The sequence below is a fragment of the Schistocerca americana genome, chromosome X, assembly GCF_021461395.2.
Source record: "Schistocerca americana isolate TAMUIC-IGC-003095 chromosome X, iqSchAmer2.1, whole genome shotgun sequence".
Classification (NCBI taxonomy): Eukaryota; Metazoa; Arthropoda; class Insecta; order Orthoptera; family Acrididae; genus Schistocerca; species Schistocerca americana.
Window position 1 is genome coordinate 357,558,890 of NC_060130.1, and position 19,996 is coordinate 357,578,885.

At 41.2% G+C, this 19,996-nt stretch overlaps 1 protein-coding gene across 1 annotated transcript in view; it reads right to left on the minus strand.

Moving 5' to 3' along the window:
* Positions 1-19,996, minus strand: part of LOC124556022 (protein suppressor 2 of zeste-like) — an 85,241-nt gene that overhangs the window by 32,733 nt on the left and 32,512 nt on the right. Inside the window, exons 2-3 of the mRNA XM_047130059.1 lie at positions 7,484-7,580; positions 39-215 (exon numbers count right to left, since the gene is read on the minus strand). Coding sequence (XP_046986015.1) covers positions 39-215; positions 7,484-7,580 — 274 coding nt within the window. The remainder of the gene's footprint in view (positions 1-38; positions 216-7,483; positions 7,581-19,996) is intronic.

Here is a 19,996-nt window from a genome sequence, read left to right on the forward strand (position 1 = left end):
AGTTGGAAGCCGGCTGTGAGCACGTAACAGGTTGTTACCTTTGGTGGTATCCCAGCTCGAGCAGCACGAAGTCGTCGGCGGAGAGGAAGTAGGAAGGCGACTGCGGCCGCGGCGGCACCCCGTGGCCCGCCTCGAACTCCCGCCGGCGCCGCACCTCGGCCTGGTACAGCCCGGGCACCAGCTTGTACACCAGCGTCTGCAGCGTCCGGTCGCTCCTGCAACACCACCACCGCTCCACATCATCCCCACATCTGGAGTACGGTGACTAAAGCTTAACAACCCTAGGGGGCATCAAAGATATAAATACGAGGTTATTATAAATGCCTGAAGCGATTTCATACATTTACTTTAGCAGCATTAATTGACATATTGTCACAAAACTCAACACTTTTATATAAAAACTCAAAAAGTTTAACATTGTTCAGATTTCTACCACGAGAGCGTAGCAGTATAAAAACTCAAAAAGTTTAATATTGTTCAGATTTCTGCCACAAGAGCGTAGCAGTGAGACAAGAGCGGGACAGGTGCCAAGGAAGCGTATATTGCACTTGAAATGCATTCACAGCAGTCTGCCGTAATAGTTTAACGACACTTCAGAACACAGTATAGTATAAGCAAATGGCTCTGAGCACTATGTAACTTAACATCTGAGGTCATCAGTTCCCTAGAACTACTTAAACCTAACTAACCTAAGGACACCACACGCATCCACGCCCGAGGCAGGATTCGAACCTGCGACCGTAGCAGTCGCGCGGTTAGGGACTGAAGCGCGTAGAACTGTTCAGCCACAGCAGCCGGCATAGTATAAGCAGTTTAAGGCTTCAGGGTGCCTCTCCAAATGGTCCCTTTCTCTTCTTCTGCAATAAGATTGTTACAGGACACGTGTATCTGGATATGCTGCAAAATTGGTTCATGCTTTACCTGAAGACCGACAGTGTGGACTTCATCTACCAACACGATGGTGCTCCACACAATTTCCATCATGATGTTCGTGAATTCTTAAACAGGAAATTGAGAAACCATGGATCAGTCGAGATTGGGATCACTCTCCTGATGTAATTCCACGCGTTTTCTTTGTGTGTGTGTGTGTGTGTGTGTGTGTGTGTGTGTGTGTGTGTTCCCAGGAGGGAATCGAATCCGAGCCCCTTAGGACGGCAATCCGTCACGCTGACCATTCAGCTATCGGGGCGGACGCAGGAGGTCTTGTCATGAGGGGCAACAAAACGGGGCGAAGAATATTGTCGACGTACCGCTGTGCTGCAAGGGCACCACGGATAACAACTATAGGGGTTGTGCTATGAAATTAAATGGCACTTTAGACCATCACTCCTGGTTGTCGGGCCGTCAGTCTCTTTGACATTCCAGGACGTCTCAGACACATCTTCGGCTAGCGATCTCATTGAGTAGAATTGTCTTCAGTGACGAACCCAGCTTCGAACTGAGCCTCGACGACCAGCGAGAACGTGTATGGAGACGGGCTGCACATGGCGAGAGTTTCTATTTCTACTGTTTGTCTTCGTGTTTGTCACACCACACCATGGCCAGGAAGGTCGCCGGATCTCTTCTCAGTTGAGAACGTAAGGGCATTATGGGCAGGGCCCTCCAACCATCTCGGGATTTTGAATATCTAAAGCACCAACTGGACAGAATTTGGCACGATATCCCTCTGATGGTGATCCAGCAACTCAACCAATCAATGCCAAGGCGAATAGCTACTTGCATTAAGAGCCAGAGGTGAACCAAAGCCTTATTGACGTGCTCAGTTCGTGAAGCTCTTTCTCTTGAATCACCCAATTTTTCTGAAACCATTACCATTTGTTTACCCGTACATGATGATCACATCTACCGATTTCCGTCCGATTCGGATGTCTGTGAGTGTATTTATATAGATGAGAAACAGCGGAAGGTTGTAACTTTTCCTTGGGGAACGCCAGACGTCACCTCTGTTTTACTCGATGACACTCCGTCAATTACTACGAGATCTCTCGCGAATCCAGTCGCACAACAACGTCCATAGGCTCGTAATTTGATTAGAGGCCACTTGTGACGGATGGCATCAAAAGCCTTTTGGAAATCTAGACCCCCTGTCGATAGCACTCATTACTTCATGAGAGACCGCGCGGCGTGGCCGTGCGTTTAGAGGCGCCATGTCACGAATTGCGCGGCCGCACGCGCCGGAGGTTCGAGTCCTCCTTCGGCCATGGGTGTGTGTGTGTGTGTGTGTTGTCCTTAGCGTAAGTTAGTTTAAGTAGTGTGTAAGTCTAGGGACCTACCACCTCAGCTATTTGGTCCCTTAGGAATTCAAACACATTTGAACTTCATGAGAACAAATAGCTAATGTGTTTATGACTAATGCCATATAACAGCGACGTTAATTTATTGAAATATAATAGATGTATGTTCATTACTGTAATAGTAACTCTTATTACGTGTAAGATATGTACTACGCACGGTAGTCACTTACATTTTCAGTAAATTAAATCCATAAATGAATAAAATATTGCTAAACTTATGCTCAACTGCTGTAGGGAAAATGATATATTGTGTGGGTATAACAACCAAGCAGTAATAGCTTTTTAGCGGCTGGACAAATAACGATCTAGTTAACTGTCTTTGTGTGTGTATGTGTGTATGTGTGTGTGTGTGTGAGAGAGAGAGAGAGAGAGAGAGAGAGAGAGAGAGAGAGAGAGAGAGAGAGAGAATCAATATTTACGCCTTTTATTCATTAACAGAAAGAGGTTTTACTCATTACAGCTTTTTAAAATCATATTTCGGAGGCTGGCTGAATGGACAGTGTCTATGGAAAAGACCCAAACTGGATGAGGGTGAAGCACAAATCACTTGTATTGTTTCCAAGGGAGCCACAGCAGAGCTCGCCTCAAGCGATTTAGTAAATCCACACAAGAGATCTAAATAACGACGGCCAGATGGGGAACTGAACCCCGGTACCGCCAGTGCCGCAGCCCTCCACCGCGCCGCTCGGTGGTGACCTTTGTCCTTTGTCGCTCTTCGAATAGAAGCGCTCAGATTCCGCGTCTTATGGATCTTCACTACTGAAACACACTCAAGCTACCCGATGAACAGCCAGCTCTGCTAGGGCAGTTAACGAAACACGCGGCAAATTGTCCTGAAATTCTTCATCCACGACAGAGAAATCGTTACTGCGTGCCTTTTGTGCAATAAAATATAGTGTAAACAACATGTCATCCGTATAGAGGTTTTAACTGAAATTAAATCGACAGAACCAGAGCCGTTGTATTAGTACAAGAGCAAGAATATTATTGGAATACATGCGATGTTCTCAGAGTATGTTACTTCACTATAACAAATAGACGGCAGTGGCAGAATGTCTGCTTTAGTAAATCCACGCAAACTTCTCTCTGTTAATGAATAAAAGACGTAAATATTGATTATCTGTCTCTCTCTCTCTCTCTCTCACACACACACACACACATACACAGTTAGCGTTTTCTATGTGGAAGAGGGCTGCAGTTCACTGAAAAGGATTATTTGATCGTCAGCGATAAAACCGACAAATACGCTTCCTGCGAGGCGATCGATGTTGCTTTATACTCCACACAGTGACTATCAAATCACGGTATATGATTTTGTGCAGGAAAGTTCCAATGTCGCGATATCTGGCGCCTCAAACCGTGCGCTCACTCAGCGCGACTACACAAATCAACAAATATTTTGCATCACCTCTTTATTTCGAAATTCATGGCAAGATTGGTTCTGGGACATGCTTATGATCGATGTATATTCATTTGGAGTGTGTCCGAACCACCAAATACAAAACAAAAACAAAAAAACATTTCTGTACTGACAGAATAGTCTGTTACCCACGGATGGTTTTTCACAGCGCACCTGAGCAATGTCAGTATCGGGTGGAATGTTGTCTTGGTCGGATGCAGGCTCGAATCCGAGGTGGCATACCATCAATGAGATCATTAGGCCAGCCCTGCTCTAAACTGCCCCACTCTTCAATGGCGATTCAGCATAAAGTAGCGCAGAGTACGTCGTCGTTGACGTCCAAAAACATGTTTGTTTGGCTTCATGCCCAAGAAACAGGTAGGCCACACCATTCTGGTGATCTTAGCACGACGAAGGAACATATCCGCGAAACAGGACATAGCACGCAAATTATAATCCATCAAGACACATTTGTCACCAAAATGTTGGCGAGATGATCCCTCTATGGTTGCAGAATCTCGTCCCTGTACCGTAGAGCGGTGACACTGCCCTCAACAACAGCGAGAGATGTACGGTGGCGCCACGTAATGCCACCCCAGAACATCACTCCACCACCACCATGTTGCACATGTGGACACAGTGTTGGAGGCGTTCGACATTTCTGGGTTGTCTACAAGCATGTTGGACGCTATTATAAGGGTACAAATAGGTCCGAGCGTCGTCTGTGAACAACATGTGGCGCAAGTCCTGGGGCATACATTCTGCACGATCTCTTGCCCGTCTGTAATGGAGTCCATAGTGTTGTGGTGTACTACGTGGTGCCGGACATCGACGTCGGGAGCGGAGAGTCGCATCATGCAACCGTCTCCTCAAAGTTTGATGCGATACACGACGTCTTCTAGCCTCTTCGAACCCAAAATTCCGTTCTGGAGCACTCAGCACACGGTTGACTCAAAAGTTGTTGATGCCGATAATCCCGTGCATCTGACGAACGTGGACGGCCTGTACGGCGTAAGCCCTTCACACGACTGTCATCTGGAAGTGATTCCATTCCGCGCCACATCACTTTGACTCCGGTGCACCCGTCGAGTAACTTCCCCGGTTCACAAGCCGTCTGGCGCGTAACGTGATGCGACACGACTGCCCTACGTGGCATGATGTATGTTCACTCTACTATTCCGCAAACGTCTCTAAAACGTCCCTAGTGGTACTTCACTTTCAACTTAAATGCTACGGTTCATTCGAGTACGGCGTTTAAACAGTAGGAAACGCTCATGTAACTAGGAGGTGCGACAATAAAGTAATGAGACTAATTTTCTTTGCAAGATGTGGCAACCCTGCAGGCTTGCGTAGGCACAATATCTTCGACCTTGGTCTGCTTCTAGTCCAAGCGGCACATGGATTTAACAGCTCAGTCGTGAGTTGTGCTGTAATAAGTTAACACGTGATTGTGTCTCTCGTCCCGGAAATGGAACCGCATAATATCGCGCAACGGTATGCCATTTCTTTTTGCGTTAAATTGGGCGAAAACGCCACGACAACTCACGGTAAGCTTCAAAAGGCTTTTGGAGGGGATGTTATGTCAAGAGCTCAAGTTTTTCGTTGGCTTAAAATGTTTAGTGAAGGCAGAACGAATGTTGAAGATGAAGACCGCAGTGGACGACCATCAACCTCACGGACGGATGTCAACTTGGCCAGGGTGCGTGCACTCGTACGATCTGATCGAAGATTATCCGTGAAAATGACTGCAGAAGAACTGAACATCAATCGAGAAACGGCTCGTCTAATAATAACTGAAAATCTTGGTATGCGGAAGATTTGTACAAAAATAGTCCCCAAAAATCTCACACCACAACAGCGAGAAACACAGAAAAATGTTGCAGCCGATCCGTTAGAGCAAACGAAAATCAATCCAGAATTGTTGAGCCGTGTTATCACTGGTGATGAAAGTCGATTTTTTCAGTACGATCCAGAGACAAAACGCCAAAGTTCGCAATGGTGCTCAAAGGAATCCCCCAGACCAAAAAAAGCTCGCATATCAAAGTCAATAGTGAAATGGATGCGTGTGTGCTTTTTTGATTCCAAGGAATTGTTCATAAAGAGGGAGTGCCTCCTGGACAAACAGTTAACCAATATTACTACAAAGAAATTTTAGGAAGACTTCGTAAAAGAGTTCTTCGTGTCCGTGCCAACATTGCTGATAATTGGATTCTGCACCACGATAATGCACCATCCCATACTGCTCTGTCAGTACAGCAATTTTTAACCTCAAAACAAATTTCAGTACTACCACAGCCACATCATTCACCAGATATCGCTCCGTGCGACTTTTATCTATTTCAAAAAAATGTTCAAATGTGTGTGAAATCTTATGGGACTTAACTGCTAAGGTCAACAGTCCCTAAGCTTACACACTGCTTAACCTAGATTATCCTAAGGACAAACACACACACCCATGCCCGTGGGAGGACTCGAACCTCCGCCGGGATTAGCCGCACAATTATCCATTTCCAAGAGTCAAAACGGCGGTCAAGGGACACCATTTTCAAACAACACAAGATGTCAAAAAAGCTGTGACGAGGGTCTTGGAGGATATTACAGAAGATGAGTTCCAGAAATGTTACCATCAATGGCATAAGCGCTGCAAAAAGTGTGTGCAATCAGAAGGGAACTACTTGACAACACTAAAGTTGACTAAAACGGTAAGTAACATTTTTTATCACATCAGTCTCATTACTTTATTGTCGCACCTCGTATGTGTATGCTTACAAACAACGTTAGGGGTAATCTTCCGACCTGTACATGAACAGGGGTGGTCCTCCGATCGGTACAGGAACAGTCACAATAGCAACACATCCGCATGACACAGCAGGGTGGCGAAAAACTTACAAAATTAAAAGGAACGTTTATTTTTCAGTATATGAAAGCTAATTATCAATAATTCATTCATTTGCTGTGTAAAAGAACTTGTTTGATTGATGTCTTATCTTTGTTCCTCTGTATTAGTTGTGAGAAGCTGCTGTTGTATGTAGCTGGAAGGAAACGAGATGTGAAAGTTGGCTTTGTTTCTCGCACGTGTTGCGTTGTGTCTGTAACTGTTTATTTTGAGGATAATCATTTGCAAAGTATGGAGCAAATATTCTAACAGTGCATATGAAAACCTGCGATATTTATTAGTAACATTAATACTGAATAATTGACGAACCAAATATCTTTCTGCATTGCATCAGGAATCTTAAGTACCTCAAGACTGCTGTGCCGACCATGTGAAGGAAACGCGTCACGAAACAAGGTAAGTCAAAATAATTATTTTTCAGTTTTCATATTCGAAATGATAAACAAGTTCTAATCTGTCACCTCTATTCTTGAGTTGTTTAAGAATTTGAAGAAAATTGATCCCGAACACGTTGTTAGGTGAAAAACGAGGTTTGGTAACCCATTTTGAATTTTTGATGATATTTAGTATATTTTGAGATGCCGGACATTGGACTCTGTAACTGGCTAACTAAGTCATTGCAAAGGTCCGAGCAAGGCAACAACAGGATCACGCCTAGTGAAGCGCCATGGTGTTGAAACCAACGTTCTGATCGATAAGAGCCTAGTCGGTACCTTACTTCATGACCCATCAGTGTTACATTCAACAAAAATCACGTACAAGGTATATACATCCACCAACATGACTGGGAGTTCTCTCTGTCTGAGTGCAACATGATCCATTCCAAGTGCTCAGCGCATGGATAAAAAGCAATTTCAGTGTCAGTATGTTGACAACGCACAGTGAAATACATACCGGAGGCTTTGCAGTGGCTTCGCCTTGTGCACCTGGACATCGCAGATAGGGCAGAACTTGCTCTTCTCAAGGTGACGTACGATGCAACTCCGACAAACTGAAACAAACACATACTCGTCTGAGAACCCAGCAAGCTAACAATGTGTGACGACGGACACACATAAATCACCACGAGGAAGTAAATTGTATCGTCGTGCTCTGCATACAGACAAGACAATTTTGGTACTGTTGAAAATTCTTCATCAGGGCATATGGTACATTAAAATACATTTAAAGTTTATTTTCAGCTTTGCACGGCGTAATGAATAACCCATTAAATTTCGGCTTGCTGCCGTGTAAACGCGAACTCTTCCACTGACATTTCGGCCGCGTATCTCCCTCCCATTCTCAGGTCGCTCTAAGGACGGGCGGAAGATACGGGGTCAAAACATCAGCGGAAAATCATACACTGCAAGCTTTCGCGGCCGGTATTAGCGTCCATGATTATATTTGTTTTACGGGCATTAGGCCGTGCTCCAAGGCCTAGTTCTCTGCCTAACGTTTCCATAATTAGAGGCTATAAAGATTCAGGTAGTAATTTCAAACTTCAGCTCAGCAAGTCGAACTGTTAACAGTGTACACGGAGCTGTCGTTTCGTAATATCATCAGATCGCTGCACCGAGTCGCACCGACGTGTGTTACGGGCTTTATAGTGGGGAAGAATTGACGTTGTCTGCTTTATTTACCACTACGGCTCACAGCTTCTGTTATTTCAATCCCTCTTCTTTTCTGTTAAAGTTGTTTTTGTGCTTTTAGATTTTTAAGCGTAGTAATGACTGGATCTTGATAAAACAATAGTATCGGAGAAACGAATTTCTGGTTCCACAGTCTCAGTGTATTATCTGCCATTGCAATTTATTCGTGTTTCCCAGATGACAATTGCTCCTGTGTTCCTCAAGTAAGGTATTAATGCTTATATTTGTAGCTAGTATGTACACTTGACCGCATGTGCAGCAATATTTTATACCTCTGCCACGGAGGGCGTAGGCTCTTTGCAGTGTTCGTATATTCGCGTACCTTACTTGTTGGTTTAAATGCTGTGTTAATACCGTGTCTTCTTGACACTCTTCTGGTGCGATCCGTGACTGGACTGTTCCTGCGAATAGATGGAAAAGTATCCCTTTAGTTGGTTCTTTTTCGATAACATTCCCAGATCCTTTTGGGTGTATTGCTCTATTTACCTCTCTGTCACGGTAGCTGTTTCTTTAGAAAGATATTCTTAAATGATCGAGTTCGTCCTCCAAATACTGTGGTTGACAAATTCTTTTATACCAGTCCACCTCTGTTTTGATCCCTACTCTTCTCTGCCTGGGATTGAGACTGGAAGTTCTGTGAAGGTACAATACAAACAATTCGGTTTCTGAACTTGTTCAAGTTTGAAAATACTATCTGAATCTTTATAGACGCTGATGATGTCTCCAGCATTGGAAGACGAAACGTTGGGCAGAGAAATAGGATTTCGACCATGGCTTAATGCCCATAAAACAAAACTCACCATTGACATCTCTGAAAGAGTTGGAACTTCCATGGCTGCAAGCCTGAAATTTAATCAACTGAATATACATTTAACATTTTTATTCTGCTAAGCCATATGGATTTATATTAGGATGCATTTCACTACAATGCCCTTGCTACAATGAACCAATACTGCGTGAGTCTACGTTAAAGACGATTTCACCAAACTAGCATTCTCGAGGTGCGGAGATGAAATCAGTATTTGAGGAGTTAAAACAAACACAACGACGAAAGAAAAACAAATTTACGGCACGGAAATCTAAAAAAAAAAAAAAAATGCGTTATGAAACATCCCAGCGAAGTTGTCTTAGTTCATGAGTCATCAACTTATCCTAAAATATACGAAACCGCACATGCACACTGCTTTATACTGCCTTCATACTGATAGTGTCACTTCATATTCAAAATTTTTAACTGCTGTCTATGTATTTATATGTCTCATTATATATCAGCAACACGCATTATACTCTACAAACTTAACATCATCTTTCGATGTGGTATCTGCAATGACGCCGGGCACGATTAGGCCTATATCACGACAGCACTTGGGACAAACACGTGTCATTACACCACGAGAGTAGTAACAGCACTTTTCACACCGGCTGCAAACGAACGCACGAAATATACTCCGCACGGTTGACGCTTTTCGCATTAAATTGACACGGCCTGGTTACTAACACAGATAAGAAGCAGTAGGCTAGCTTTCGTTCTACATATGAAAAGCTAAACTCTATGCTACATTGCCGTGAGGAAAAAGTAAAGTACATGTACTGTCTCGTTGCAGTTTCTTTTCTTTAGCTTCGCATCTACTAATGTGACATTGTAGAAAAGAAATTTGAAACAACGAACAGTGACATTACTTAATAGCACGAACTAGCACAACTACTTGCCGTAATATCCGCCATATAGGCAACGTATCCAACATGGCGCCGTGGCTCAGTTCCGTTTCAGCCGCGCTCGCGAGTGGCCGCTGTTAACTGTTGCGCTGCGCTTCAGTGTTTACATCGCTGTACTTGTGCTTCGCCGAGTGCCGTCCGTCCGTTAACCTCCGTGTTCGTTCCTGTTCCTTGTGATCTGATCGCTCTTTCTGGTCTTGCTGCTGCTACTTGGAATTTCGGTTGTTTAACCGAAATTGCTTTGCTGGATTAACCATGGCTACAAACCTCAGGAAGAATACACTGGTCTTTGCTTTTGACAAGGAATCCCGTCCTGTTCAGCCGACATCCCTGGAAATAGATGACTGGATTACACAGGTAATTGGTCTAAATTCTGAAACCGTTCATACCTGGCAACTGGATCAGGAAAAATACTGTGTTTTTGTCAAGTTAATCAGTGCTTCGACTGTTGATAAAGTGTTACAAAAGTGGGGCTATGAAGTAGATTTTGTGCATAGAAATGGTTATAAAAGTAAGGTTTCCATCTATAGAGCGGATATTCATTACAAAACCGTTCGTGTCTTGAATCTTTCCATTGAAATTGAAAATGATAAGATTAAGGAAGCTCTTTCAAACTACGGAGACGTTAAATCAATTGCAAATGAAAGATGGTCGCCTCGCTTTAAACTGCAGTGTTTTAACGGGGTCCGCTGTGTAGAGATGGACGTTAAGACGAATATTCCGTCTCACATAACTGTTTGTGGGTATAAGGCACAAATTGTTTATACAGGTCAGGAAGCTACATGTCCTATATGTAACGAAACGGGCCACTTCAGACAGGAATGTCCGCGGCGAACTGTTGTTCTTAAAAGTAATTTGATACAGCGTCAGAAGCTTACCTTAAATGATCTGTTACCAAAGAATAGCCCGGAACAACTGGTTGAGGATGTTAACGCAGCGGGCCAAGCTGATGTCTCCCTTCACGATAACAGTCAATTTCCCTCGTTAACAACAAAAGGAAACCCTGTTGCCACTACTCGTGAAACTGAAACGCAACCGAAAAAACGACCTCTGGAAATAACTGATAGTTGTTCAGAGGACGAGCTGTCTTGTCCCACTCCCTCACTTCGCAAGCAAAAACAGTGCGATGAGAAGGCAGAGGAACCTGAAGGCAAAATGCGAATGGAAACTAATGAACAGAAAGATAATACACATACGGTACCAGTAAATGAAGGGGGTGTAAGCAGCATTAATTTGCAAGAAACAACAGGTGCAGTAGCAGATTGCAAAGATCAGAATCTATCTGTTAATAAACAAATTCAGGGAGAGGCTGCAAAACTGCAGTCTCCATTCCTTTCCCTCGATCAGAAAGTGAGTGAAATTAATAAAGAACGAGGAAGTGGTGGCCAAACTGAAATCACGGTCAACACCTCAGGGCAGGCGCCGGCAACCGAAATTGTTGAAGCGTCTGCTGATGCTCCAGATAAGCCGCGAAGTAAAATACCGACGCAACCAAATGAGAATGTAGCTCGTAACCAAGGGAAGGGAAAATCCGGTAGGGGCGACCCAAGCCTAAAGAATGTTCAGTCCGAAACGGTCGTACACGAATCACTGGAGGAAAAATCAGAAAGTTTACCAGGAAATCAGTCTGCTTGCGGTACAAGAGAAAACATCAGAAGTAGAAAAAAACGGGACAGTAACTAATAAACTGATTGAAGTGTTATTCCATGTTCAGCCTTCCGAGAAAACTGTTACAGCTTAACTGAACCCTGAACCACAGTAAACTAAATTAGTTCATCAAAACAACTACATAGTGACAGCACAATGACGCAATCTTATTCTGTCACCACTATAAACATAAATAAAATCACGACCGGTTTGAAATTATCGGCCCTTAAGGAATTTTTGTACGAATCCGCGACTGATATTGCCCTGTTACAAGAAGTTCTAATTTCGGATTTGGTAATTCCCGGTTTTGTCAGTTACATAAATGTGTGCCGGCCGAAGTGGCCGTGCGGTTAAAGGCGCTGCAGTCTGGAACCGCAAGACCACTACGGTCGCAGGTTCGAATCCTGCCTCGGGCATGGATGTTTGTGATGTCCTTAGGTTAGTTAGGTTTAACTAGTTCTAAGTTCTAGGGGACTAATGACCTCAGCAGTTGAGTCCCATAGTGCTCAGAGCCATTTGAACCATAAATGTGTCTCCCGAAACAAGTGTTGGAACAGCTATTTTGGTGAGGGATTACGGTAAGCGAGGTGGAACGACTGGAATCCGGAAGGGGAATAGGACTAAATATCTATGATGTGACTATCATCAATTTGTACGCCCCTTCAGGAAGTTCTCATCGAGCTGACAGGGCACGTTTCTTCAAAGATGACTTGATATACTTGTTAAGGAAATCGCCAAGACAGTTAATACTTGGAGGTGATTTTAATTGTGTTTTAAATCGAAAAGATCAGTTACCTAATTGTAATTTCTCAAGTGAACTAAAACAATTAGTTACTGGTTTAGAATTAAAGGATATATGGGAAATCAAATACCCCTCCACTGTTGAGTTCACTTATGTCACGGCAACATTACGTAGCAGGATTGATAGACTATATATTTCTAAAAATCTTGTAACTTCCGTGACAAAAGTAGAAACCATTCCTACGTACTTTTCAGACCATTCAAGTGTCTTAGCTTGCATAAATCTAACAAGACAGGCGGTTCGACGATTCAAGAATCAGTGGAATTTGAACACTTCCTTGTTAGTAAATCATGATTTAGAAGATCTGATTAAAGAAACATGGGCAATATGCCTGCGAGCCCGTAGTAGATATGCCACTGCTATTGACTGGTGGGTTAAAATGGCAAAGCCAAAGTTGAGGAAAGTTCTTATTCAATACAGTGCCCAGAGCGCAAGGGAAATGAAATGCACTATAGAATCCTACTATTCCGTTTTGAGAGATCTATATGATCAAGTTGCAGCAGGTTCCTCACTTCGGATAGCAGACATCAAAAAAGTCAAAGCCAAGTTACTTAATATCAAGAGAAGTCAAATGGAAGGGTTGAAACTAAAATCGAAGGCAAATTCGGTGTCAGAAGATGAAACTACTTCCCGATATCATTTAGTGAAGCATACGAAAAAAGGGAGAAGGACTTTTATTGAAGAAATTCGAACAAAACATGGTACGATTATCAGAACCCAGCAGGATATCATGGACGAGATTTATCGCTATTATTGCGAGCTATATTCTGTACATCAAAGTAGTGATGCTTCCTTGGAAGAATTCCTTGACATCCTAGCCCCACAGCTGACAGAAGATGACAACGAAAATTTTCTCGAGGTTGTCAGTGAAGAAGACGTGTATGAGACTCTGTGCGCCTCACCGCCAAAAAAAAAAACCCAGGACCGGATGGTCTGCCAGCAGAGTTTTACATCCTTTACTGGCCAATAGTAGGTGCGAAAATCACGGACATTGTAAATGAGGTTATTCAGGGTAAAATGATTCCGGCTGAGTTTAAGGAGAGTAAAATTGTTCTGGTGCCAAAAAATAATGGAAACAAAGATTTAAATAATTTTCGTCCAATTTCACTGCTGAATTCTGATTATAAATTAATAGCTATAATAATAAACAAGAGAATTTCATGCCTTACAGATAAAATTATTAGTCAACATCAGAACTGTGCGCAAGGCAGAACCATTTTTCAAAATCTAGCGGAATTCAGGGATATCATTGCAATAACTTCTGTAACAAACATAAAGTGTGCTTCATTGTTTTTTAGATTTTTATAAAGCGTTCGATGTAGTAAACCATGAATATCTTCTACAGACACTGAAGAAAATGGGTTTCAACGATAGGGTCATACAGTTGATTAAGAACATAGCAACTGGAATAAATGCTAAAATAGCAGTGAATTGTCAACAATCCAGGCCGATGCAAATACAACGAGGAGTTCCTCAAGAAAGTCCTCTGTCCATATCGCTCTTCGCCATTTCGCTGGAACCTTTCCTCTGACATGTCCATGCTACATTAAAAGGCTTAACATTATCAGGAAATAAAACAGTTATAAGAGCCTATGCTGACGATATAGGGGTCATTATATGGAATAATGACGAGGTAGCCACGCTAGCAACAGTGATTGATTCGTACTGTAGAGCATCTGGAGCCAATGCAAACGGAAAAAAAAGTAAGATGTTAAATCTCAGGGGTTTTGATAATATCAACGTCGAGTGGGCAAAATTAGTCCGACAACATAAAACACTTGGGATCACCCTGACAGCATGCCCTATGAAAATGACGGCTTTAAATTGGAAAGTTGCAGCAGATAAAGTTCAAGGAGCCATTGTAGAGAATTTAACTCGATATATGAACCAAGTTCAAAGAACACAGTATATCAACTCATGCATCCTTGCTAAGGCTTATTATACTGCCCAGCTGTTTCCAATACCGAGAATGATAGCGAGGAGAATAATGTCCAAAATCACAAACTTTTTGTGGAGAGGTGAAGTGTTCAGAGTACCTGCTAAAGTAGCCACTTTAGATCCTAAAAATGGTGGCCTAGGATTAACTGATTTAACGGATAAAGCCTCTGCTCTTTTTATCAAAAGGCAAGTTAATTTAATAAGAGACTCACGAGAAAGCATAACCAGCCAACTTTTCGAGATCATTAAACCTCCAAGCCTGCTTCCCCCGATTGACGTGCAGAATATCAACAGTCGCTTACAGCACGTGAAGATTTTCTATGTTGAGTTTAGTTATGTCAGTGTCGAACTCAGGCAGTCCCGACACTTAACATCGAGAGCCATAATGCGGGAACGAAAGAAAAGCGAAGGGAGAAACAAAATAGAATGACAGTTTCCAAAGAAAAGCGAAGGAAGAAACAAAATAGAATGACAGTTTCCAAACATTGAGTGGACTGAGATTTGGAAAAACATTAGTTCTAATGTGCTCACGTCTAATATAAAAACGTCATGGTACAAGACAGTTAACAAAACATAGTTAGCACCAATGAAAGACTGCACGCAATCGGACTCTGTGAAACAAATTTATGTCAACAATGCCATCTAGTTGACACAGTAATTCATAGGTATACCTGCAGTGGTCACATGAATAGTTGGAAGTGGATCCGCGAGCAAATAGCTCTGATTACAAGAACATCCCCTGAGTATATATCGCTGTCATTGATACACAGGCCTGAAGCACGCTATTTCCCAGAAGCAAAAAATAACGCTGTGTACTGGTTGCTGGGAAATTTTGTTAACTACGTCCTTAACAAATTAGGATCCGATAGCATCATAGAGTTCAAGGTACACATGCTGTGTGAGTTCCACAAAATTAGAAGCTATTCGAATCACAAGAAAAAGTTCGGTAATATGCTAAAAATTGTATTTGAAAGAATGGGCATTGGTTAATATAAAAAAGAAGACTGTGTTGACAGTGATGTATTGTAGTTACCTTAAGGATACTATTTAAGATTTTACAGTATATTTATGATGTGTGCCTTTTCTACTTCAGAGAGTAGTTTTTTGAAATTTATAAGCTAATGTACAGAACTTATGTGACACTGAGATTGTGTGTCTAATAGTGCCAAATACAAAACATTAAAGGTGCATTATTGGCTTATACTAGAAATTTGGAAAAAGACGGTTTTTATAGAAATGTCCTTATCGATTGGTTAAAATCATAAGATTCTATCTGATAAATGTAATATTCAATGGCTGGCACATTGCCCTGTTCATTTTTGCAGTGAAAGACTGATTATATAGATCTGATCACTTCAGATACTTAGATTCAATTAATGTCCAGAAAGTGTAGTTGGAAGGCTAGTCAACTTTATTCATTATCTCCTTTCCGCCATTCTCAAGTATTTCAGAAATTGTCTAATATGATTATTAAACTGCTTTATATTTAAAATTATCCCACAAACTTGCTGATATACATCATAAAGAACTAATTATGCTTCTGTAAAGATTGCAGCTCATAATTCGAAGTGCTGATTTTACTTCTTCAGGTTGAAGTTTGAATGTCTTTAAAACTGTTTTCTTGATGATTAATTTAATTCTTTCTGGTAATTTAGTCAGTAACAAAATCTTCTGTTGTCTTTCCTTAACGTCAGCGTAGTTGAAATGATCAAACCGTTTTGTTTAAATAACTTCATGTATGTATAACTTAGTATGTATTTGGAATGTGTAACATTGTTTTTTTTAATAAAGGTTTTTATTAAAAAAAGTGGTCTAGGGGTATGATCCCTGCTTTGCAGGAGGTCCCGGGTTCAAATCCCGGCTGAGCCCTAAATTTTTAATATGCCATATTACTTCCACGACTGGTTATTTCAGTAGAAAGAACAAAAGTTTTAAAATTTGGTTGCACAATATCGTGTATAGCTATAAACTGTACTCACACATAAATCCGTGCTACGAAATTCGAAAATATTTTCTGTGCTAAACAAGTTTAGCATCGTAATTCTATTTCCAAAGTAACTAAAGAACTACATAAGCAAAGAAGCGACTTCATGAAAAACAGCGTTTTCGAGTATTTGAATATCTGCAGCCCTATAACCGAACCAATATTTCCGTTGTTAGTTATTGCATTTTGTTACCAAAGTGTTATCTTGTCGATCAGATCCATATCGACGTAAGAAACTAAAACTGTGTTTGTTTCCGTTCTGCAGGACTTGACTTCGATTTGTCGTAAAGAACGAGGCGCAGCTGTTGCGTACACTTTGTAAGACAAATGAAGGAAGAGAGAGTTTGCTTGTGTCCATGACCACAGTTGAACGGACACCGGGGGAAAAAATGCATAGAGCTAATGTCATGACTACGAATGAAGAAATAGTCGACTTGTCATCTATACTGGATGAAGTGTTCAAGAAACAAAATGAAGTTGAAAAACAAGTTGACATAGCAAGGCAGGATTTGGAAAAAGTGAAACTACAACATCAGAATGAGAAAAATGAATATGAGGGAGTACTTCGAAAGAGAAGAAATTCTGAGATGCAGCTAAATAATTTAAAAGAATCAATTGCTGAAATAATGATGTCATTACAGAACCTGTATGAAAAAACTGAAAATATTTCATTTGCAACAGGTGACAAGCAGTTTCAGCAAGCGAAAGCCAGCTTAATACTGTCACATGAAATGGTTCATCACAATAAATATTATCAGATAATGGAGAAATACGGTGATAACAAACTGTCGTCTGCTGCAAATATGTGTGATAAAACTGTGAGGAAGAAAATAGATACTCTCTACACAAGGAAGAAACTACTAGAGAACAAAATTGCTGAGAACAGAAGGCAAATAAATATGAATTTGCAAACAGAAACAAAACTGAAAGAAGAAATACTAATATTAAAGAAACGGGACAATGCTTTGCTTATTCGCCTCCAGCGACAGTTACAGGAAGCACAGTGCAGATGCAGCCAAGCAGAAGAAAGATTAAGTCGGTTGAAAATGACATTGCAAGAACAGAAACATGTCATTCAGAAGAATCAGATCCACAAATGAAAATCTTTTCATGTGGTCTCAAGATTGTGTTTCTGCTCTGCGAACAGCTCTTCAACAAAAATCAGTAACAATACCTACACCGTTAGGAGTGACTAGATTTATTCATACATTTTCTCCATTAATGTTGTTGTCTTCAGTACAATGTAGTTCCTCACAACAGCTGCTGATGTAATAACAAGAGGATCCAGTGCTAATGATCTCCAGAATTTGTTTCTCATTCACTATGGAGTCCGCAATAACGCACTAAACTGTTACTAGAGGGCCATAATTGATTCATAGGTTCCTGCACCCAGCAGTAACCACTATCTGTTCAAGTACATTTTTCTTAGGAACGTATCGTACTTCGAATTTCTTTTAAAATTATGTATACTTAAAAAGGTTGTTACAGTTGCCATAAATGAGCTAAAAAGAAACTGAATTAAGAAAACTGTACTTTACTTATAACCAGAAATTTTTCTGTTGAATATGTAATTTAAATTCTTCTTGGGTGTTCACCTGGGTAAGATCACTGATATTGCACAAATTTTCATTTGTGAGACATGCCACCAAAAATTAATGCTTGTACCCAGCCAAAAACCCAAGAAGAATTTCAACTGAATTTTGTTGTATCAAATAAAATATGAAACACATTAACTGATAGATTTTACACATCCTGCAGGTCAAATTTGTGTTAGCTAACGCTATTATTAAGCTAACTGCATACACACTGTACCTTTGTTCAGATGTTAATTCTGTTTCCCTGCCAGTTTATTCATTTCCAGTTGTATTTTTAATTAATGCCAGTAATTTGTTGTTTTTTGTTAATAAATAACACTGAAAAAAAGTTGGTTAAAGCGCCTGTCTAGTAAACAGGAGACCAAGGGTTCGAATCCCTCCGGTGCCTCCAAAATTTTTTTCGCTTCTAAATCACTACCCTTATTTCAACAAATACACAAATGTTGTGAAAAGTGACATTTCCTGCATATATTTAAAGAGAAACACATTTTACAAAAATTACGCAGGTACATAGACCATTTCGATATACGAGTGCGTGTCAAAAAATAATGCCACTGAATGTGACACCTGCTAAAGGTGTGGTTTTTTTTCCCCTCAAAAAAGAAACTTTATTAACATTCTACATCTTTATTCTTCGTGTCTACACATTTATTTCTCAAGTCACCCTCGCGACGAACGTATTTCTCCGAACGAGGGATCAGTTTGTTGATACCGTCACTGTAGAGCGTTTGTTGATGGAGCCACAATCTCAGCCCTGCTTACACCAAGTCAGCACTATCAGAGTGAAGACCTCGAAGGTGTTCTATTAGTTTCGCAAATAGATGAAACTCGTATGGGGCCACGTCGGGACTGTATGGCGGATGATCGATGACAGTGAATCAAAGACGTCGGATTTTTGCAGATGTCGCAGCGTGCGTGCGTGGTCTGGCATAGCCATGCTGAAGGAGAGGGGGCTCCATGTGTGGACCTTGTTACACGCTGCAATTCGGAGCCCCCTAGCGGCAGGGGATTGCAACTTGCGTCATTGTAGCTGGAAAGTCGACAGAGTAATGTGCACAGTATGTCATACCTCTACCGATATTGAGGACAGAATAAAATTTCGGTGGCTTTACTTTTCAGCGCGCCCTCGTAATTGTAGCAACGTGGGCTGTAGTCACCTAATAGCGTGAACTTTCAGACAATATTACTATGCGAAACGTTTGTTCAGCATTTTGTACTTATGAACACCAGTCGCTTCAACTTACTATTTTCGGAGCCTATGTAAATCAACAGCTTATTTTTTAACTTCGGGATCTATCTTGGCCGATGTGTGTCGTGGATTAATATCTACTACATATTTATCGTCATCATCGTTAGCATATATTGAATGAATACACGTTGCGCGTGTGATACGCGGTCACAGTTGTAACAACATTCCGTACATCTCTTTGACGGGTGGTGATAAGCTTTACTACTAGTGGAGTTTCTCTCTATATAGATTGGCTATTCCACTGTTTTCTATATGATGAATACTGAATACGCATGTTCTCGCTTCTAAATTAAAATAATGCATCTGTTTTATAGAGCACTTGAACATTCACACAGGGGAATTGCAATTTTGTGGCTCATGAGCAAAAGTCGAATAATACACTAGAACTGCCACAGAAATTCAGTGTAAAGTGTTGTCCTGTAAGTGATGTACGACAATAATGAGTATTTACGTAGTGTCCGTAATCAACAGATATGAAATGTGAACATAACCCGTTTTCACTAATAAAAGAGTTTTCTCAAAAGTGGTACTCGATTTTTGTGTTTATGGTGCTCCAGTTACTACTTTATTTGAATCATTTAATAGTGGTGTTGCTGAAAACACACAGTGCGATGAAAAGTGTTTGTGGATCATTTAATGGCACTGCAATGCCATACGTTTATACACAACTTTTGTGCCGTTTATACACAACTTTTCATTGCATCACGGCACAAAAAAGGCCTATTCCTTGAACAGTCACTGCTGTGTTCATATTGTTCTTTATGAAGGTGAATCTTCTCAGTCAAAACTGGTAATGGCAAAGGACACAACATTTACATAAATATCAGCCAATCTGGGTGTCTATGCCA